At 28.9% G+C, this 22,335-nt stretch overlaps 3 protein-coding genes across 3 annotated transcripts; 1 reads left to right on the top strand and 2 right to left on the bottom strand.

The window, feature by feature from the left end:
* Positions 1 to 94: 94 nt before the first annotated feature.
* LOC113553066 (general transcription factor IIH subunit 4) lies at positions 95 to 2,175 on the top strand. Its single transcript, XM_026956200.1, has 3 exons — positions 95 to 795; positions 1,121 to 1,575; positions 1,650 to 2,175. The coding sequence occupies exons 1-3, from the start codon at positions 214 to 216 to the stop codon at positions 2,026 to 2,028; spliced, it is 1,416 nt and encodes a 471-aa protein (XP_026812001.1). The 5' UTR covers positions 95 to 213; the 3' UTR covers positions 2,029 to 2,175.
* Positions 2,176 to 3,870: 1,695 nt separating this feature from the next.
* Positions 3,871 to 12,391, bottom strand: LOC113551125 (E3 ubiquitin-protein ligase SMURF2). Its single transcript, XM_026953170.1, has 15 exons — positions 12,036 to 12,391; positions 11,424 to 11,462; positions 11,220 to 11,331; positions 11,003 to 11,145; positions 10,711 to 10,927; positions 7,424 to 7,561; positions 7,260 to 7,360; positions 6,948 to 7,194; positions 6,590 to 6,890; positions 6,318 to 6,536; positions 6,071 to 6,249; positions 5,852 to 5,992; positions 5,581 to 5,764; positions 5,364 to 5,505; positions 3,871 to 5,298 (listed from the first exon to the last, which is right to left on the bottom strand). The coding sequence occupies exons 1-15, from the start codon at positions 12,091 to 12,093 to the stop codon at positions 5,114 to 5,116; spliced, it is 2,406 nt and encodes an 801-aa protein (XP_026808971.1). The 5' UTR covers positions 12,094 to 12,391; the 3' UTR covers positions 3,871 to 5,113.
* Positions 12,392 to 14,983: 2,592 nt separating this feature from the next.
* Positions 14,984 to 17,072, bottom strand: LOC113551873 (protein enhancer of sevenless 2B). Its single transcript, XM_026954422.1, has 5 exons — positions 16,702 to 17,072; positions 16,464 to 16,561; positions 16,255 to 16,374; positions 15,940 to 16,129; positions 14,984 to 15,857 (listed from the first exon to the last, which is right to left on the bottom strand). The coding sequence occupies exons 1-5, from the start codon at positions 16,777 to 16,779 to the stop codon at positions 15,681 to 15,683; spliced, it is 663 nt and encodes a 220-aa protein (XP_026810223.1). The 5' UTR covers positions 16,780 to 17,072; the 3' UTR covers positions 14,984 to 15,680.
* Positions 17,073 to 22,335: the final 5,263 nt, after the last annotated feature.

The following is a 22,335-nucleotide window of genomic DNA, read 5'->3' as shown; positions in this document are numbered from 1 at the left end:
GTTATGTTGACTGATATGAACATTTTTTAAATTAGTAAATACAATTTCAAATAAACATCTTTTAAAAATATTTATGATATTATTATATATTTATTAATTTATTATTTATACTATGCTTAATAATTTTTTGGTCTAATTAATATTTAAGCGTTTAAGACATTAAATAATGTAAATTTTCCAAAAAATTGATAAATATATGAATTGTATACAATTATGTCCAAGGAACCTGGTACTAGCAAGGAAAAACGGAAGAATTTACGTAAAGACGACGGTTCTAAAATACTGAAAGTTCTAACATTATATGAATATCTCATCAAACTTCCAGAAGCCGTTCAAGATCGGCTCTACAGTCATCCGCCGACTTGTCTTACAGTGTTTAGAGTATTACCTGATATAGCTCAACAGTTTACTTTACGTATTTTATTCATCGAACAGCCAGTTCCACAATCGGTTCTTTCATCTTGGGTGCCGGCCAATTATTCCCGTGAACTTGACGAATCTATAGAAGTAGCCACTAATTTACATATATGGAAATTAACTAGTGTATCTGGTGGCCTCAAAGGATGGATTCTAAATTCTACATTCAAGAAGAAACTGAAAGTGGCACTTATGGGTGGTGGCCGTTCTATGGTAGCCAACAGTGATGTGATAGCTGATCCAAAAGCAAGAGATATAGACTTTTTAGATTCATATGCATATGAACGATGGGAATGCATACTGCATTATATGGTTGGTTCTAAACATGAAGGTATATCATCAGATGCAGTCAGAGTGTTATTAAATGCAGGTCTTATGGTAAGTAACAAGTTAAACTATACACTGTCTCAAAAGATAATAATCACTTTTCGCACATACCGACTGAAAACTTTGGCAATGGCGAGCCCAAATTCCCCCCTCCACCTAGCCAAAGTTTCTTGAAGACAACGTACGCACATTTATGACTAATATCCTAATATGTAATACTAATATATATAATTTGAGGACCGTTAAATAGTATGGGTCATTGGTGGGAGATATGCAGAAATAGAAAACAATCGGTCGACCAACTGATTATTCTCTTTTGAGACGACAGTATGTAATACAATTATTCTACTAGGTACTCACTGTCATTATATTTTAGGTCAGAGATACAGATGATAGTCCAGTAATTACATCGACAGGATTTCAGTTTTTACTGCTGGATATGGCAACTCAAGTATGGTACTTTATGCTCCGCTATATGGAGACAGTAGAATCAAGGGGCCTTGATCTTGCTCAATGTCTGACATTCCTCTTTCAAATACATCTTGGTACTTTAGGATGGGATTATATAACTGACGAAATGTCTGAAAACCTTCAAGCATTTTTACAACATCTTCGAGAATTTGGATTAGTTTACCAAAGGAAACGTAAAGCTGGACGCTTTTACCCTACTCGATTAGTAATTGAAATGGGACAAGGAAATAGTCGTACTTCAGAACGAATGAAAACTAAAGAACGTTATATAGTTGTTGAAACTAATTTTCGGATTTATGCTATGACTGATTCTGATCTAAAAGTTGCTTTAGTTGCATTATTTACTCATATGCTTTACAGGTAATAATTATTATAATAATAGCTTAAAAATATTTATAATAAATGTATATATTACATGCCTTCTCTTGTTTTAGATTTCCAAACATGGCTGCTGGTATACTAACAAGAGATTCAGTTCGAACGGCATTACGTAGTGGCATTACTGCTGCACAAATAGTAAGATTTCTTACTGTTCATACACATCCACAAATGCAAGAATGTGGAATGCCACAAACTGTTATTGATCAAATTTATTTGTGGGAAAATGAAAGAAATCGACTAACATACACAGATGGTGTTTTATATAGCAATATAAATACACCTAATGATTATGAAACAATAAAAAATTATGCTGCTGAAATTGGGGCATTGGTATGGTGTGATGAAAGAAGAAGGAATATTGTTGTAAGTACTGATGGACACGATGACGTAAGAAAGTTTTGGAAAAAACAACCAAAATCTGATCCATTTTAAGTATAACAAGTTCTGTACACAATGTTCACTATTTATATGATTTGAATTTTTGTTATTAATTTAATAACACAAATAATTCAATAGCCAAAGTTTGATAAATTGTATGTACCACTGATAATAATTGTGTACTTATAATTCATAATTCAATTTTCATACTAAAACTATATTTTTATTTATTCTATTTATGTATTATCTTTTAAATAAAATTAAAAAAAGTTGTATTATGCTGTTATTATTTTGTTTTTTAACACTAAATCAGTAATATATATATTTTTATATAACTTACATTTTTGAGTAACAAGAAAATATAAAAAATAAAATAATATTATAATCTTATTTAATTAATTTAAATAACAGATGTAATATAAGCATAAATAAAAAAAGGGTAAATAGATAACCACTCTACTTTATAATAGTTGTCGAATGAATCTCATTATTGAGAAGTAAATTCCTTAGTAAATGTGTTAAATTTAAATACAGTGATTAGTAGAGTAAGAATTTTGAAGCAATAAAAAACTAAAGAAAAATACAATAAAGCTCTTTAAATCTTCTAAAAAAATATTAGATTTGAACCACTAGTTTATTATTAAAAAGAATGTATTATAATAAAATATATTTCTATTCACAAGCCTGCTATTTTTCTCCTTCCACAGTTAATTTATTCTGTTTAAGATAATTTATAAAATTAAATAACTGATACATGACAAAAGGTTGTCGAGAAATTACTGAACAAGTACCTACTTTTTTCAATAAATTAAATCAAACATTATGAGATAAAATCGATTGAGCCATTTCTTTGAAAAACATGATATAATATAAAAATAAATATTAATCTTTCAGACATTTCTTTAAATTACATTTTGAAAAAATGTTACAGAATATTATACTAAAGCAAACCAAGTTTTTCAAAAACCCGAAAAAGTATTGAAATACAAAAAACAACAATATAAGCAATACAAAACTTTGTGTATTTGATTCTTAGTAGTATACATCAAATTCGATTATAGCTGACATAGCTTTGTTTTAGGCCAGCAAAAAAAAAAAAGCAAAAGGAACTTTGTATTTTATAATAAAACCTTTTGATCCATGTAGAAAAGAAATTTTAATTTCTATTATCAGCTTAGAATCAAAATATTTCAAAAATGTTAACATAATTAGAAAATGATTATATAAACATTAGGTAAAAATGTCAAGTATCTATGGTTTTTCACTTTTGAAGTACATTAAAAAAATATTATATTTTATAAAATACTGATTTCATGTAAAAACATATAGAATTGTTTACTTAAACCCCATAAAGTATTAACTAAATACAATTTGCTACCTAAAACCATCACTCAAAGATACAAACCTTGGCGATTTTAGTGACCTAAGAGGTTACTCTCCAAAATAAAATACTGGTTCTACACAAAATCTAAAAAAGAAAATTTACACTGTATAGTAGTGACTAAACATATGTGTGGTTGGCGACTTCGCCTACCTCAAGTCGATATAACACAAGATAGTCTTCAAACAAAAACATCTGTTGGAGGGATATTAGAAAACAAATATCTTTATTAACCGTTTTAACACCTTTTTTTCAATTCTACATGGTATTCACTCTCATGGAGTCAGCAAAAAATTATTTAATCTAATCATATATATTTGTATACGAGTCTTCGAACGTTAGCTAAAATATATCGGGTTTTAATTTGTTGGTGGCTATATGAGGCATAGTCACAAACCGCACATATGTTTGGCCGCTACTATAAATATGTTGTTTCTAATAAATATACAAAAATAATTTAATGTAGATGTAAAACGCTATATTATTCTAAATAGTTTAAAAATAAATAGTGGTGCTTGTGTTTAATATCTTTTTATTTTAATCAATTATAAATTCAATATTTTTAATATATATAATACAATAAAAATGATACTACAATTAACATTTAATCAAAATATAGATTGGTTACTTATCATTTAAGATAAATCTATATAACATGATAGATTTAACTAATAAACATACAATAAGATAAAACTAAGTCTCATTTTATTTAATCGTAAATAAAGTAACAATACTAATTTCTAGAGATCATCAGAAAAAAAATCAGTTACGCATTTGTAATGTTGTTCTGTTTTCCACATTTGTTTACAATTTGTAATATTAAAACATGAATTTGTAATAAGTTTTTATGAAATAACAAATGTCTTTATTTTTTAATTAAATTATATTGATTCCTTGCAAATTACTAAATACTTTATATTATATGGGTTTTTAGATTTTATATGACTGTGATGTCCTTAACAATTTAATTTAACAATACAGTCTTCAGATATTACTTATGTTGCTTAATACATAATAGTTATGTCACTATCTGATTCCCGTGCATAAATGAGATAATTGAACGCTAATATTATTTTATCCATTATTGAAGTTGTTTTATTATACTAATAAATAGTTTATTTATTTACTTATTTGGATTGTCATATGAGGGCAGTCCTTAATATATTAAACCTATGGAAGACAATATGATTGTTTAGTATGAAAAATAAACTATTTTAATAAAATCAAGTTATACATTGAAAAGACAAATGAAAATTATATTATAATAGAATGAATATAAAAAATTAAATATTAATAAAAATTAGGTGTATTGTATTTTCTGATAATTGAAACCAAAATTTAAATAATTTTAAAAATCAACACTATTCATTAGTTTTAAACGGTAACAAATAACAATAATACATTTATGTCATAAATAGAATCAATAATAATTTAAAAAAAATAAAATAATATGGTTAAATAAAGTTTTTAAATTAATTCATTTTGCTTCCAAGGCCTTACATTGTATCTTACCCTGTATTATTGCACATTATTATCATAACTATAACTTAGAACTATTACATACTTTAATAACAATAATTGAATTAACCTCAATATTTTCTTTTGAATAAAAAAGATATAAACATATGATAAGTTGCAATTAACAAATGACTTTACAATAAAAATTTTATAAACAAAAATAATACAAATATGTGATACTTAACATAATATTTTAAACAAATAATAATGTATGCAGTTAATAAAAATGTAACAGATTACCTATTCAACTGTAAAACCACAAGTTTCTTCAACTGCTTGGCTGAGTTTGTCAAGTAATTTTTGTTTACTTTCATATTTTGGCAAATCAAGACGATTAAAACATGTATGTGCTTTGGGAAGATTATCAGTAGGTACATCAGTCAAGTGTATGGTAAACAAACGAGGCCCAGCTGCTCCAGTTGATCCTAAATTAAAATAAATTAAGGTTCAATAAACGCACATTTGTACCAATAAATAAATCATTATTTACCTTGAAGTGCCTTAAAACCTTGAAGAGGAACTCTAGAACTTCCAGTGACAAATTGTAACAGCCTAAGACGCATTTCTTGACTATAGTGTTGTTCAATAATTTCCCAAAACCATTTGACCACAGGCATATCAGGTGAACAATGCTGAATATATAATAATATTAATTTAAATATTTTATTGACTACTATATGTTTGAGTAATATAATAAAAATAATCACTTTGAGTCTAGTATTACGCTTCCAATCTTCAATATCTATGGTACCAATACCACTAATAATTAATTCAATCTCACGTTCATCGAAAGGCTTTAACAATGTTCCTGGAACTACTTCAGTTAAGCCTTTTTGTAATGCTAAAAACTGTTGTTCAATGCCTCTCATAAATCTGTACGTCACGTACAATCTACATTTAAATTGAAATTTGTATTATAGTGTTTATTAATAATATAATAATGTACAAACATAGGTATACCACCCATTAGTCACATACTTAACATATTCTTTTTTATTATCTTCTGTAAGTTGAATATCTTGTCCACCAGTTTTTAGTTCATGCAATTTTAATACACCAAAGCTACTTTGTTCGACCGCAAAAGTAGTATCAATTATATCTTTTTCAAGTTTATTTTCCCTTAAAAAAATATATAATATTATATATATATATATTTATACAAAATAAATTATTTTATAAAATAATTTGGCTACTTACAATATATATGTGAGACTACGGTGCAATTCAGGATCTACTCCTTCTATATCTTCCAGAGTAATTGGTTTGTTTAGTAACATTTTATAAAAAGGTGTTGTAAATCCTCCATCGATATAGTGTCCATGAAAAATAGCAATTCCAATTATACGACCAACAAAATGGAAATAAGATAGATGTTCCTAAAAATTAAAAATCATTCTTATCTGTGATATAATAAAGTCCCTCGAAAATTTTAAACAAAACATACTGGATTAATTGAACTATCCGGATTTATTTGTAAAGTATAATTGTCTTCTCTAGAATACTGAAATAATCCATATTGGGGATTAAGCATCTCATGAGATAATAAATATAACCACTCTCTGGCCACACCACCATAATCAAGACCTTCTTCACTACGGAATTTAACCATTAACCGTTTACGTAGATCTTTCGGTCGCATCTTCATTACTGCTCGATATGACTCCTAAAAATTAATATTATTAGAAACCAATTAACCAAACTCAAAATATTACATACCTCAAATATTTCTGATCTTGAAACTTCTAATCGCATATGTCCTGTTTGAGGCTGTAATGCAGCTAGTTCTGTACGTAAGATTTTCTGTTTAGCTACTAAGTCACGTTTGTATTTAGGCAAACACTCTGAATCAGTCTCAATACTTTGGGGACCATCAAAAACAGGGCCAGGGCGAGGTGGAGTTCTCTGTTGACTTGATGATGTTTCACTAGTATTAAGTACTCTGGTGTTGATACTAGTATTCTCTTTATTGTTCATTGAGTTTTGTTCATTTGTTGATGAGCTTTGATCATTTTGTTTCCTAATAAATTAAACATGTGTTAATTCAATAATAGTAATAGGTAATTGATTATCTTACTGTAATAAATTAGCTATGACTGCTGTTGAAAGTCTTGGATCCGAAAAAGTTGTAGTTCGATTATTATGGTCTACATAATAATAGCGACCACTGGATGTTTGACGTACTTCCCAACCAGCAGGTAAAGGGCCAAGTTGTTGTCCTGAAGTTACACTAATATTCCTAGGAATTCTTGGATCATGCCATGTACTTAAACCAGTTGGGGTATGATAAAAATAAATTTGTCCTTGAGGTGTTGTTCTTATTTCTGTTAAAGTCAAAAATTTATAATAAAATATTTATTAAGTTAGATTAAAATTGTTTGATACTAACCATAACCGGTTGGCAAGTCTTGTGGTTGTTGAATTGAGGAACTATGAGATGATGAATTTCTGGCAGAACTAAGTAATGCTCGATTGCTAGGATTTCTATTCCTAAATATATTAATTATTACTAGCTATACATTTTTATAAAATCTAAAAGGAAAAGTAACTTACGTTTGTGCAGTCAAAACAACATTATTGCCATCATTATTATTTATCACATCAGATTCATTTCGTACAATTGCATCTTCTGTAGGAGTTGGTGCTGGAGGGCGAGGACTACCACTACCTGTAGTAATTTTTGAATGAGCCCTAAAAATAAAATTAAAAATTATTTTTAACAAATAAATTACATTATATTTTCATAATTTGTATGACATTTTAAATGATTTTTTAATTTGTACGCATATATTTATGCCTATTTATACAATTTGATGGCCAAATATAATATGTCTATTTTTTCAAAAATGTCAAATCAAGAAAACTAGATGCTCTTTACAATTCTGCCAAATATCAAGTATAATTATAAAAAGTGCGTTATTTTTACATAATAATATTTGACATTTTATGAGTTGATCATATTTTTGAATACACAAATATTATAAGTTTAAAAAAAAAAAAATGTTACATACAATTATTTTAAATGGATATATTAAAATTGGTGGTTATTTTAAATGGACAAATGTAGCATGTCTGAAAATACGGTATTTAGCAAAACTTAAAAATACTTTAATGTCCGTAGCAAGATATAATAACAATTGCCATTAGCCATTAGTAATATTGTTCATTCTAATTTCACACAAAACTTACTTAAAAAAAATATTGTTTTAATCAAGTTAAGCTAGCAAATTAATGTTATACTGTAAATTATATACCATATCAAGATTACACATATTAAAAATAACATTTTAAAAAACTATATGTATTTGAAAAATAATAAATCCTTAAATGGCTTTCCTGAACATTTTAGTATTAGTGACAAATCATATTTATCCTTTAAGCCATCGAGTCATGTTCTTTTTTTTGCAATTAAAAGGTAGGGTAAGTGATTTTATAATCTTAACAATATAATCCCTGTGGGTTAGTTCTCAACAATTTTACTTCATCCAAATGTTATAAAGTTCTCGCTTCTCCTGGTCCTACGTACTGGTCAACCTTTACATGAAAAAACCCTGATATCTTAGATATTTATGTTGCCAAAATTCCTAATAACCTATAAAAATGAAAACCTCCTTGAACCAAATTCTGATCACTCCTCAGTTATGCTATCAGTTAATGCTTCCCCCCTTACTCGCTAAGAGCCTCCCAAATTACTCAATTCCTCTACTGACAAGTATAAATTCCACAATCTTGTTGATCAACAAATCAAATTAAATGTAAAACTTAAAACTCCTGACAATATTGATCTGGCTGTAAATAATCTTACGCAACTCATACAGTCTTCGGCTAGGTCTTCATCAATAAAATGTCATCCTTCTACTTAGCTCCCCCAAATTCCAGAATATACACGTAGTATTATTGTTGAAAAACGTAGAGCTAGAGCTCTGTATCAACGTACACGTCTTCCATCTCATAAACAAAAATATAATAAACTAGCCAACCATCTTAAAAAAGTGTTGGCAAAACAAAAATCTGAGTCTCTTGCTAACTTTCTTTCAAATCTCTCTTCCAAAAACTAAAAAAATTTGTAAATATAAATCCGCGAATTTACCAATAAAAATCCTGACGGCAGCTATGTCATCAGACCCAGACAAAGTTGAACTTTTTAAAACTCACCTTTCTGATATTTTTCAACCTCACCCTGACATCTTCTCCCATATTAATAATAATAAAGTTAATGACCATCTTAATTCGTCTCTATGTTCATCGGCTGGTCCTGTTAATCACTTTACTCCAATAATGATATCAAATTTGTCATAAATCAATGCTCCCTTAAGAAATCCCCGGAATATGACCTTATAACTGCTGAAGTAGCTAGATGCTTACCTAAAAGAGCGATTGTCCAACTTTTCCATATTTTTAACTCTACATTACGACTTTCTCACTTTCCAAGCCTATGGAAATTCTCTACTATTATCCTTGTCCCCAAACCTAATAAGCCACCTGACTCAATTTCCTCTTTTCGTCCTATAAGTCTATTTCCATTTTTTGCCAAAATTCTAGAAAAACTCATCCTTAAACGCATACTTCCAAGTATTTCTGCAAACTTCATCATTCCTAACTCTTAATTTGGATTTCGTTCTGCGCACTCAACTATACAACAAGTTCATAGAGCCGTTGATGCTATATCTTACTCTTTAGAGAAAAAACTCTACTGCACAAGTGTATTTCTAGACGTCTCTCAGGCGTTTGATAGAGTCTGACATGACGGTCTACTCTTTAAATTAAAAATATTTCTTCATCCCACTTACTTTCTTGTTATAAAATCATATCTTTCTGATCATAATTTTCAAGTACGTGTTAGTAATTCTTTTTCCTCCATAGCCCACTTATCTGCTGCGGGTGTTCCCCAAGGTGGAATTCTTTCCCCCATCCTTTACAATATATATGCCTCTGACCAACCAACCACTCCTAATACAATGGTTGCCGACCACGCGGATAACAAGGCCATACTTTCTATTCACTCCAATCCTTTCGTAGCAATACAAAATCTTCAATCCCATCTCACCCTAATAGAAGACTGGTACACTAAATGGTGAGTTAAAATTAATCAATCCACGTCTATACATATAACGTTCACCCTTACACTCGCCCCATGCGACGAGGTTTTAATTTATGGCACCCAAATCCCTAGTGCTCTATCTAAATACTAAATACCTTAGTTTAACCCTCGATAAGAGGCTGACCTGGGCCCACCATATCAAAGCAAAAAGAGTCAAATTAAATCTACGACTTTGTCTATTAAAAAGCCTAATTTTTAATAATAAATATATACATATTAATACTATGTTTCTCATCTATAAATCTCTACTTAAACCTATGTGGACATATGGACTACAATTATGGGGAAACACAAAAAAGTCCAATTTAAACAAAATACAAACTTTCCAAAATATAGCACTTCGTAATCTTTTAAATGCCCCTCCCTACATATCTAACCATACTATCCATTCAGATCTAAAAATTCCACTAGTTCACGATGATGCTAAATCCTATTACAAACGATTCCACCAGCGCCTACCATCTCATCCCAATCCGCTTGCAAGAGATCTTTCTACTTTAACAATTCCAGGTAACCAGCCTAGAAGGCTAAATCGTAAATGGTGTCGTGATTTACTAATTTGAACTAAAAAAAAAAAATATATGACCTGGCATCGCATATAGATTTTTTATTTGTGTTAAAGATGGTTAATAATGTCAGACCTAAACATTTTGTATTGTAAATGGAAAAAATTCTAGCTTTTTTATGTGAATACCTACTAAATTTTTTATACATTTATAAATTAAATTATTTCACTTACTTTGTTGGTTTAACCCATTGAGTAGTTTTAGTTTTATGGTTTACATAATATAATCGTCCATTTTCTGTTTTCCTTTCCTCCCATCCATCAGGTAACGGAGATGGTTGTTGAGATGATACACCTACTGTACCATCTTGAGATAATAAAGATAACACTAATTGACCTCTAATTGGTACTGGATCATCTGGATTTAATTTAACTAAATCTAATTTCTGATCTGTAAGTAAATAATTTTGAACAAATAAAATATTATTCCAACAAAATCATGTAAATTATTATAATATACACTTACAACCAGTGTCTTTGTATCGCTGAATTTGATTCCATGATAATCTTACACACCCAAGGAAACCACTAGTAGGTTTTTGAATATTTTTATGAATTTTTTTATGATTCCATAAAGTAATTGTTACATGATCACCTTTACTTAAATATCTATTAAACATTTTAAATTATTATAATTTTAATAATTAGGTATAATAGTAATATTATTTAACTAATTCATTTACAAATCATAATGTTGATTCCACTGAGGGTCACAGGTTGGTTTACAGGTATCTGTTGTATAACATTGTCCAGACCCGTCCACACTAATCTTTGCAAATGCATCAGGTGGTAAACCTATAAAAATCCATATTTTAACGAATAAAATATATGTTTATAACAATGTATGTTAAAAATATATAAATAATACAAATAAAAATAAAACTTACGAAATAAATCTTTTTTCAACAAATTTTGAGCACAAAGCACTGAAAACAAATTTTAATCATTTTCAAATTAATATTATTATTTATATAAATGAATGGTATCAAGGCTTACTATATATACAAAACACACTTCATTAGTAGTTAGTACAACACATTGTACTTAAGCAATTCAAAAATCAAAATTAGTTTTTTCCATTGTAGATTTGTCAATATGACTCATAAAATATACTATATTTTATATTTAATAAGCAATGTGTTCTTAATAAACTTAAAACGAAGAAAACTATGGCATTTATTTAAAAGTTTAAATTAAAATTATTTATTATTTTAAATTAATAAATATACTCTGTATATTATTGGGCACTAAAATTTCTTTAACAAGCTGACAACTTATGATATTTCTATAACAGCAATGACATAACATGAAATAATATGATAGATAGGTACATAATTTGTAATTGATACTTGACATATCATAATTAAATTAATATTAGTTAAACTAAATTTGTAAAAATATAAGATTAAGAAAATCACATAAATATAGCCTAGACAAAATAATATATGAAATTTATTAATAAAAATAATTTATAACAAATCAAAATTTATAACACCCACCAGTTAGACGGATCTTGGTAGTTCCTCCAGTTCGCCTGCTACCTGAAGATCCTGACATATTTGATACTCATTAATTATTATGATAAATCTACGTTTGACAAATTAAAAAACATTTGGCGTAATAAAAATATTTTGCTATACAAAAAATGAACACATAATGATTTGCAGCACTATTTTCTCCTCACTATTCACATTTTTTTTTATCACAGACAAGAAATTAAACAAGAATATTACGCTCGAATTTTGTAATTTCTACATAATTCATCTAGTTTCGCGTAATTTCACTTATTTTTTACGCTTCGAACAATTACATTATAGTAAAGGTACTAGGTAGGGTAGTATGATTGTATATTTGTATGAATCATTAAGACTAATTGAATGTTTTGTTATGAAATAATCACAGTGCAGTTATCTATAGTATACCAGTATGATCGTAACATTTTCCCTTAAGTTGGTGCATGCATGGAAAATAAACAAAAATGGTTTTTTTACCATGACTCGTTGACGTAACAAACCAACATTTTTATTTTTATTAACTCTTGTAATTGCAAACTGGACTGCAAGTGTGCAGAGTTGTGATGATTTGAGATTTTAAAATTCTACCAACCGGCAACCATACTGTTTGGCTCTAATGCCTAGCAAATTTCTCAAAACTAAAAATGTTCGTAATATTTAGAATTTGTCATGCTTTGGTGCACCACTTCGATGTAAATATAATCAAGTACTCCAGGCTCTAGCGGACAGCGACGGATTTAAGATTATGTCTATGGGCAAAAAACATATCCACTAAATTTATCATGTTTGAAATCCCTCTGATCTCACGTAAAACTTATTTGTGACATAAATATACAAACCTTTTCGCCATTTTTTAGGTGAGGGCCACAGTTTCCACAATAAAGTGCGGAGTCGTCGCAATTAATCGATCGTTAAATCCGTCTAGAATAACTTGTTAGGTACCTATTTGAATAAATCAAGTTTGTGCTCCTGGTTGGAGATTTAAGACTTCAATTAGACACCTAATTTTAAGCGCCCGTGTCAGGTTGAAACTCAGTTTAGGTAAACATTATAGTACTACACAAAAGTACAAACATCATTTATCAAACACTACCCTAAAAGTTGAAGGTTTGAACATTTATATAGGTGGTCAATTTTTTTTTTCAAAACTAAAAAATTTGCTCTGCTAAAAATTCAACTATATATTTACATTTATTCAATCATCCAATATTTTAATTAACCAAATAAAAATTTTGAGTCAATATTAATAGAGTAATGATTAAGGGTTGGTACTTAGTACACAATTATAAAAATATTTGTATATTAAGTATTTTAATGCATTATTAACGATGTATTAGTTGAAAACAGGTATTTATATCAACCTAGATGACCTAATCAACGTAGGTGGATTTCCTTACCACACTATAATTCCAGGTCATAAGACGTTTAAGAAAGTACATAATTATTATGTAAATATCAAATTTTAAAATGTTCTCTATAAAACCTCATTAAATTTAAAAAGAATATTGAAATTATCTCTTAGATTTTTCTAAAAGATACTTAGTATACTTAGATTCTAAGTTATATACTAGTTATAGTTATTCTATACTTAGATTTAACTGATCTAAGTATACTTGGATAAAGTTAGATTAAAAATAGTTTTTTTTTTTTAAGTATTTAATATTTACTCCCAATGATAATTGTTGATAATTAAATGTACTACTTACATTAACATTTAACAATGTCTAACAAATAATGAGGTATTACTAAAAAATAAAAATTTTAAAAAGGTAAAATGGTTTATGGATTATTGCAGTGTAACTATTTACAATATAAAACAATATAATGTTGAATGTGGCACAAAAATATTTGTAATTTAATATTATATTATGTATAAGATAAGAAAAAAGTCACTTAATTAATTACTTAATATATAATAAATTATTAAAGACTTTATGGATATTATTTCAATATTTCCAACTATACGAGTCTTTAATTACTATGACTAACATATATATTATTTCACAACTTATTTCACTTAAATAAATAATAAAAAATAAAATATTTATAAGTACCTAGTACAAAAAAAAAATATTATATCATAGGATACGAAGAAAATATTCATGAGTAGGCAATAGTCTTACCAATAATGAATAAGTCAGGAAGAATTAATACTTAAATATAGACACATTAGTTTACAAACAAATAATGATCAACCTACAACAAAGAAATATATAAGATAGGTAAATAAGGAGTTTTAATATTATTTTATATCACAAATTGACATTGTATTGTTTAATTTAAAATCAAAACTAAAATAATTGTTCGATATGACTGAAAAATTGTTAAGCACAATATATAATAATTGATCCAAGTATAAAACAAGTTCAACAAATAAACAACTAAACAGATATTCTTTGAAATATTTTAAATGTTTAAAAACAATTATTAGATACAGATAAAGGAATTGAGCGATTTTTATAAATTGTAAAAAAAAAACATAAGTTCTGTGTTTCTAAATGTCGTTATACTTGTGTATTCAATTTAAAAATAAAAAATAAAACATTAACATGGAAATACATTTAATAAAAATGATTTCCTTATTTAAATGCAATCATTAAAAAATATAGTTTACATCATATAATATTTATAAATTTAATTCCATAAAGAACTGGTAGTATAAACGCTAAAAAAAAAAACACAGAACAAATCATCAACTTGTACTAAATTTAATATTCCTAATTTAAATATAATAGTATACACAAATGATTTAAGTGAAATCTATCTAAAATTAAATGATAAATGCCAATTTATTTAATTAACAAATAAAATATTTAGTTGAAATAAACAACCAATTTCATAATATTTTGTTAATAACATACATTTTAGACAGATTTCACTAAATTTAAATTTGTACAAATTTAAGAATTATAATAATTGATGTTTATAAAAGAATAAATGGATACTGTTATGTAACTTTAATTTTTATGAATAATTAACCTATATCTCTGTTTATTGACTTATTGTTCATAGGTATTATTTTAATGTTTAAGCTATTAATCATAATATTCAGAACTATTATTGTATATTATAAATAATAGCAGGTTATCAAAGCAATGTTTATGTTATAAATGTACACTAAAGCATGTGAGTAAAAAACTCATACATATAAATCAAAATAATAATTTCCAAAAAAAAGGTCTATAAATTAATGAACATTTAACTAACATGAAAATTAATAGTTCATATTCAATAGTTATCATCACATGTCAAAATTGTTTTTTTTTTTATGTTCTTAAAAGTAAAAAATACTTTTTAACATTTGTTAAGTTAGAATGGTAGGTAACATTTTATCATTTTGATTCATAATGTATTAACTTTGTACATATTAACGAATAAAAATTTATGGATAAGCAAAAAAAATTAAGTTAATATATCAATGAATTAATTAATAACAAAACTTGAAAAACCTAAACAAATTTAAGTATCTAAATAATTATTGACTTCTTCTTCACTTCAATAAATTATCTGATTCCGAAAGAAAAATCTAGAATTGTTAAGTCTATTTCATGGTCACGTATTTTCTACAGTAGTAAATACACAGTTTCATATAGTAGTAAATACATTCCATACAATTAAGAACACTGTAGATTAAGGGGCATGATAAGGAGAAACGTACGCAGCTGGGAACAGTCCTTCTCTGGTGCCAATCTCACCTCGCCACCAATTGACATCAGTGCGATTCGTCACAGTAATCACATCTCCTCGTTTAAATGCTAATTCTCCATCTTCTTGAGGTGTAAAGTCATACATCCCAATCACCAGAGTCTGTTAAATCACAAAATGCATATTTATTATTAATTAATAATATTTAAAATTGACCTAATTGATAAGTAAAAATAATAAGTACCGGTTTTTGGTTAAACCCATTTTGAGTTGCTGCTGGCATATCCCTAAGTCTAACATCTTGTGAACGGGAAACAGATGATTCTCGATGATAATCAACTAATTCATTTAAACTATCAAATTTCACAACCCACAAGAAAAATTTTGCTTGTGCGTCTCGTAAAACTTTGAAATGTTGGACACCATCACCACATCTATTATTGATTATTACATTATTAAAAATTAAACATATTTTCAAAAAATATCAATTATTATTTGTGAGTTCAAGGACACAACACGGAAAAGTATAGATATTGTATTATGGAATATATTTACTCACTTGACGGATAATGAAAAATCTCCAGGTGAACTCTCACTTATTCGTACTAGAAAACAACCCTCAGGCTGTTGGTCTAATAATTTCTCAGCATCAGCTCGAGTAATTTTACCATAGTACCAACTATAAACAAATAAGGAACAGCAAACATTAGTATCACTTAGGCATGAATGACAGTACAACTAAATAGAAATCAAAGTGACATCACTCACTCATGATTTTTCATTTCTATATAATTGCTAGGTATTAGTCCTTCTTTGCCCTCAAACTCAGCCCGAAACCAATTTACATCGTCTTCCATGTTGATCACCTGAAAAACAAAGTGAATCAGTCAGGTGCATTGTACAGCACCAGGTACCTAGAGGCGGAAGTGACACAAGAGTAAACCCCAATCCTCAAACTGAACACATTCGTCCACCAATAAAAAGACTGAACACTAAAATCACTCACCCTGAGCAAGCTACCCTTTTTGAAGCTTAATTCATCGGGCGCCGTGGCTTTGAAGTCGTGCTTGGCGGTGGCTTCCATAGTTGGTTCGGGGCGTCCGTTCCGGTCCGTTTAAAACATATATGTTATCGGCGCACGGAAATCGCCGGACACACGGGTGTTAGTAAAAAAAAAAAATCGGCGGACAGACTGTACCGGAACTCGAACTGCGATTATTTTTTTTTATTCGTATTGTAGTTCGTGTTGACGGACGAAACGGACAGAATAACAACCTTTGACGAGATAAGCGCGGACGGCCTCGCACGAGACACTTCGCGTACAAACGCGCGGACACACACACACACACACACTCACGTACACGTACACGCACACACATTGACGTACACGCACTCACTCTCTCGGGCACGCACACACGCACACACGATCGAAATGCCGAACGCGCGTGCGCCACTTCTGTTCACAGGGCGAGATGGCGGGGGACAAAATTACAAAAACACCACTCTCTCACTCAATCACTAAAATCTGATTATCTGAATCACCTCAGCTGATAGCAGCACCGACGACACGTTGATTTTTTTTTTTTTGATAATAATTCGCGCGTAACTGCTGCACGAGTAACGACGTGATCATGGGTTATCCGGCGCACACCGCCGTTTTCCGTACTTTGTAGGCTTATAGCACTCAACTCTTGACTGGAGTGGATACCTGCTAGGGGCAGTGGCACAACAAGTGAGGTGGCTTAGCATCTCTTGACAAAGTTTTAGAACTCACTCAAAAATAGTTGACTGAAAATATGAAATCGTCTTTTTTTTCTTGTTATTCTCATGTAACCAATAAATTAATTTGTTTTGGTAAATATTAATGGAAAAACCGGTAAGAAATTAATGATTTTGGAAAGGTAATTAATTCTAATTGCTATATTATGATCTGCTTAATTCACGAATTCGCAATAGTGACATATAGGTACCAGTAGCGCAACCAGGGTTTTTTCAAGGGGTTGTCCAGACACCTAAAACACCCTACTTGGTTGTGCCACTGATAGGTACATAAAAAACACATCGTTATAAACCCATTCATAAAATTCTGATGGTATTATTATGTATGTGTTGGAGTTCAGTTTTTGAAGTTCAGTATTAGTGAGGATTGTAGCCTGAACTCCCCCTTTCTAATTTTAACCATAATGTTTGCCTATTATCACTATAAGACCTATGACTTGGGGTACTTAATAAGATTTTTAAAAATATACTTGTTTATTAGCCAATTAGATAATTCATAAAAAAATATAAAATTCAGCGTACTTATTTTAATCTGATAATACCTTCGTAAAATTATTTATCACTTTTTTAAGCTTATATATATTTATATTTATATTTGTACATTGTACGACTATAATAATGATTATAATAAATAATAATATACAAAAAAATATACATCGCTGTGGTACACGGCCGTTTCTATCAAGTTAATTAGTGTGAAGTGTCGTGTTCGTATGTCTGTGGGGGACATGATTCGGCGAGGACGGCTATATCAAATATTCAAATTTTATCATTTTTATCATATTTTTTATTATTATTATTATTATCATCATCATAGGTATGTGTTATGCATTCGTTCGGGGCCGGTCGTCGTCGCAGTCGCCGTACACAAAAGCGGCATTGCCAAATCTCATCGGGATTGTAAAGTCGAAACGACCTTGAAGTCGTTTTGAACAATGCCCCCCAACAGGTCTCTCGGCGACCGGTGCGCCACACACACACGCGCGGCACCGGCTGCGTCGCAACCACCACCACCACCACCACCATCGGCGTTTTATTATTTATTTATTGTGGACGGGGACAGATACCAGACACGACGACCATTATTATAATAATAATACATATTATTATAAATCTACGCGGATGCGTGCGCGCAACGTTTACTGCACGGATGAAACGTGCGACTGCAACAGTGGCGTCATTTTGGTATATATTATTTCATTATTATGTATTCCGGTATTCGCCAGACTGAGTAAAAGTAGTAAAACTCATCGGTATATGTTGCGTTTAGCAGACCAAAGCATCTGTGCGAGACATTTTTGTCGTTTTAACCACCACAGTCTTCACTCGCAGTGGAAGTATTATAATTTATAACAATTTCTTATGATTGCTACGAATGGTTTTTGAAAAACATACAAAACCAATTATATCACGATTTTTAATTTATAATCGTTTTTATTGCATAATGCTGGGACATTTACATTTTTGAAGTCAATACTGTCATGAAATAAGGGTTTAATTTTGTTTGAACAGAGTTCAGTGTAATTGTCGTTCTTTACCACACCTCAAGACTTACACGACGCGTACACGACAAACGTATATTTCATGAATTATAATTATATAATTTATACATTATAATATAGTAGGCATCGTCACCCGTCGGTTTCAGACAGTTCAGCATAATTTATACTATCTATTGACTATCGTCTTCGTCTATTGCAAACTTCCCTACTATAAGTCACAGTAATGTAATGTCTTGTATACTCATCAGTCATCATAATAACATACGTATCGAATACGTGAAGGAGGGCTTTCAGGACTCCAAAAAACTCCAATCCCTCTCTAAAAATGTTTTCCAACAACCTCGTCAGCAGTAAATACATCAGTACATCACGATCACGGTATAGCCTATATATATATACATATGATAAATACTTGAATATTTCTATAGCCCCAGATTTGTAATTATGTTCACGCCGATGATACTTATATAAATTATTACTCGCGTATTCAGTGTCATATAAAGATCATATTTTAAATATATCTAGATAAAGATAAAAATCAGTATTACATATTATATAAATATATTATTATTATTTATTTATCCAAATAAATTTTTTTTTTTTTAATATAGGTACATAAAAAAACAATGCTTAAAGTGTAACAAGAACAACTAACAAGTATTTAAAATATCTACATTTCAAAACCTTTGTTAATTATTAATTAAGTCGAATAAATATTATTAAAAAAAAAAAAAATGTTTATGTTTTTAATTAGTTTAAAAAGTGATAAATAGCAATTTTTAACTCATCAAAAAATTTGGTGTCATAAACAAAAATTAAAAATTATTTAAACTTGAAATTTTCTTTGTAACAACTTATTTTATTATTATTATTATTAATGTATTGCTGTACTACTTGTAATTTTTACGTGTAACAACCAGAAGACTGAAGAGGTACAAAATAAACTATAGTGTTTATTGAAACAGATATCAAATACTAATGCACTAATGTCTAACTTCATAATTGGTAATATTGACATAATGTGAATAACAGATTCAGTGTCGTTATTATGGGATAGGGGGGTATATCCCATCCCAGATGCTTTTTTTTAGAATAACCATAATTAAATTCCCGTAAGCAGTTAGCTTTAAAAGATTTTAAGATCAGATATATTTTAAAATAAGAAATAAGAATTCATGGATATTATCATAGTTTAGATTTTTTTTTTTTTTACTAATATAAAACTTCGATAGCTCAACAATTATAATATATGACAAGAAAATTGTATAGCTCATAGTTAAAAGATAACACTGATAAAATCTACAAGTTGACTACAACTTACGACTCTTGACTCTTGTTATCATTTTTAACTAAAACTTTTAACAAAAATAAATAATAATAAATAAAAATAAATATATAAACTGGTAATGACTGAAAACATAATATTATTTATTCTGTGGTATAAGGTATTAACTATTTTTCGAATATTATATTAGTGTAAACCTTTGTTTTACCTAGTGCAACAGTGTCTATCATAATAAAACGAGTAATAATCATTATTCTTTTAAATTACATAATAATTATGAACTTTTACTAACTTAAATACTTAAGAGGAACCCTTGAATAGACTTACGATGTTATTAGTGCATCGGGACATTAAGTTTAACTCCAATGACTTACTGAATATTATAGTGAAAAAAACAAAAAGGAAAATTGACTTGATATTATAATTTAAAAAAAATATATTTAATTTAATTTAACTGTTTACTTTATTATATTTTAAAACCATTATTATACCATTTATCTCATTTAATTTCTAATAATAAATTAATATAATATTGTGATCTATGAGATTTAATGGTCAAGGCTGGTGTGGTGGCGGGTATTGGTATAGCCCCACTAGAACGAAAGTATAAACTTATACCCCGATCCTACCCCTGAACCAATTCCAAATTACACTACTGAACCGATTGTTAGTACTGAACGATATAATTATAATCGTTTCAGTGGCATGTATAAAGGGGTTTAGGGGTTCAAACCCCCACCGAAATGTATAGTTGGTACGGGCATTGATTTTGATTTTGATTGTATAATTAATTGAAATTCAAGAATGGACATTTTTTTTAACTCCTCTCTTGAAATTAATTTCTATATACGTCACTGAATTGTTTTATTTAACTTAACTTAAATATTATTCATGTAAATGTTATTACAACGCTAAAATAAGTATTGTATTTTATTTTGTCTTTTTTTGAAAAATTACAATCTATACATCTACACAATAAGTAATACATATATATAGTTTACTCGACAGACGGATGAGTTTTTTCACATGATGAGGAAGACTTCATTTTGATGAGGAAGTTGCACATTTATGACACCTCTTAATATTTTAAATGCTTAAACCTAAATTATCATGTCGCGGCACCAGTTATTTTTGAGACGTCTATAGTAGGATTTTCATTGTTTTCAAGGAGTGTGAGTGATGCTAGATTGCTAGCTCGTTGATCAGTTACATCTTGCAGTTTGACGTAGAAGATAATATAGCAGTTTCGTTGATTGTAGATAATTTTAAGACTCATTTTAGATGAAAACCTGCAGGCGAGCCAGCGATTACACGCAAATAAATATTTTGAAAAGCTTGTATAATTTTTTTATTTAAATTCTTATCTATTTTATACTTAATATTTATTAGTATATTTATTAATAATTTTCATTTATGATCGATTCAAATTTAAGTGCGGAACGCGAATATTCTGTTGACTGTTAAAGCGAATACGACGCCAATATACGGAGTAGGTATCCAGGAATTTTTCAAGGGGGTCCACATTTTTTTAACATGTAAAAAGTATTATACAATCAGTGGTCTGAACCTTAAGAATTTTAAATCCTGTCAACCAATGGGACTATGGGAGGGGTATCCAACCTCCTACTTGGGTACGCCACTGCGATCACCATCACCTATATATTTATTTCCCCCTTTTAAATACTTCATTATCATTACACATTTAAACTTGTCGAAGAAGTTGGTCATTCAATTATGTTTGAATAATTAAATAATTAATTCATAAATTCATCATTTTAGTAATAATGGTTTATATATTATATTATAATTTATAATACTACCTAATAATAATAATTATATTTTATTAATTCTCCAACAAGACGTATACAAGCTGTAATACTAAATAACAAATTTTATTGGATCACCTCCAAAGCCATAGGCTGTGCTGGAGAATTCATATATATTACCTATATATTTATTAAAAAATATAATATAATAAATTGGTTATAATTTAAAATGTAATATACTTTTTGCTGTATAAATGCACCAGAGTTCTAAAATTATAATCATTATTCTTACTTTCTTAGGTTCTTAA

The sequence above is a fragment of the Rhopalosiphum maidis genome, chromosome 2 (assembly GCF_003676215.2).
Source record: "Rhopalosiphum maidis isolate BTI-1 chromosome 2, ASM367621v3, whole genome shotgun sequence".
In the NCBI taxonomy this organism is placed as follows: Eukaryota; Metazoa; Arthropoda; class Insecta; order Hemiptera; family Aphididae; genus Rhopalosiphum; species Rhopalosiphum maidis.
This window is presented reverse-complemented; position numbering and strand designations above follow the sequence as displayed.

Bases quoted from the DNA above. Each gene is read 5' to 3' on its own strand.
- LOC113551125 (XM_026953170.1), bottom strand. From the start codon at position 12,093: ATGTCAGGATCTTCAGGTAGCAGGCGAACTGGAGGAACTACCAAGATC. The intron at 5,993-6,070 runs GTAAGTAGCCAA...TATTTTTTTAAG, and splicing joins CGTAGTCTCACATATATATT to GGAAAATAAACTTGAAAAAG. The intron at 5,506-5,580 runs GTGATTATTTTT...TTATATATTCAG, and splicing joins AGCGTAATACTAGACTCAAA to CATTGTTCACCTGATATGCC.
- LOC113551873 (XM_026954422.1), bottom strand. From the start codon at position 16,779: ATGGAAGCCACCGCCAAGCACGACTTCAAAGCCACGGCGCCCGATGAA. The intron at 16,562-16,701 runs GTGAGTGATTTT...TTTGTTTTTCAG, and splicing joins AAAAGGGTAGCTTGCTCAGG to GTGATCAACATGGAAGACGA. The intron at 15,858-15,939 runs GTACTTATTATT...GTGATTTAACAG, and splicing joins ATGGGTTTAACCAAAAACCG to ACTCTGGTGATTGGGATGTA.
- LOC113553066 (XM_026956200.1), top strand. From the start codon at position 214: ATGTCCAAGGAACCTGGTACTAGCAAGGAAAAACGGAAGAATTTACGT. The intron at 796-1,120 runs GTAAGTAACAAG...ATTATATTTTAG, and splicing joins TATTAAATGCAGGTCTTATG to GTCAGAGATACAGATGATAG. The intron at 1,576-1,649 runs GTAATAATTATT...CTCTTGTTTTAG, and splicing joins TTTACTCATATGCTTTACAG to ATTTCCAAACATGGCTGCTG.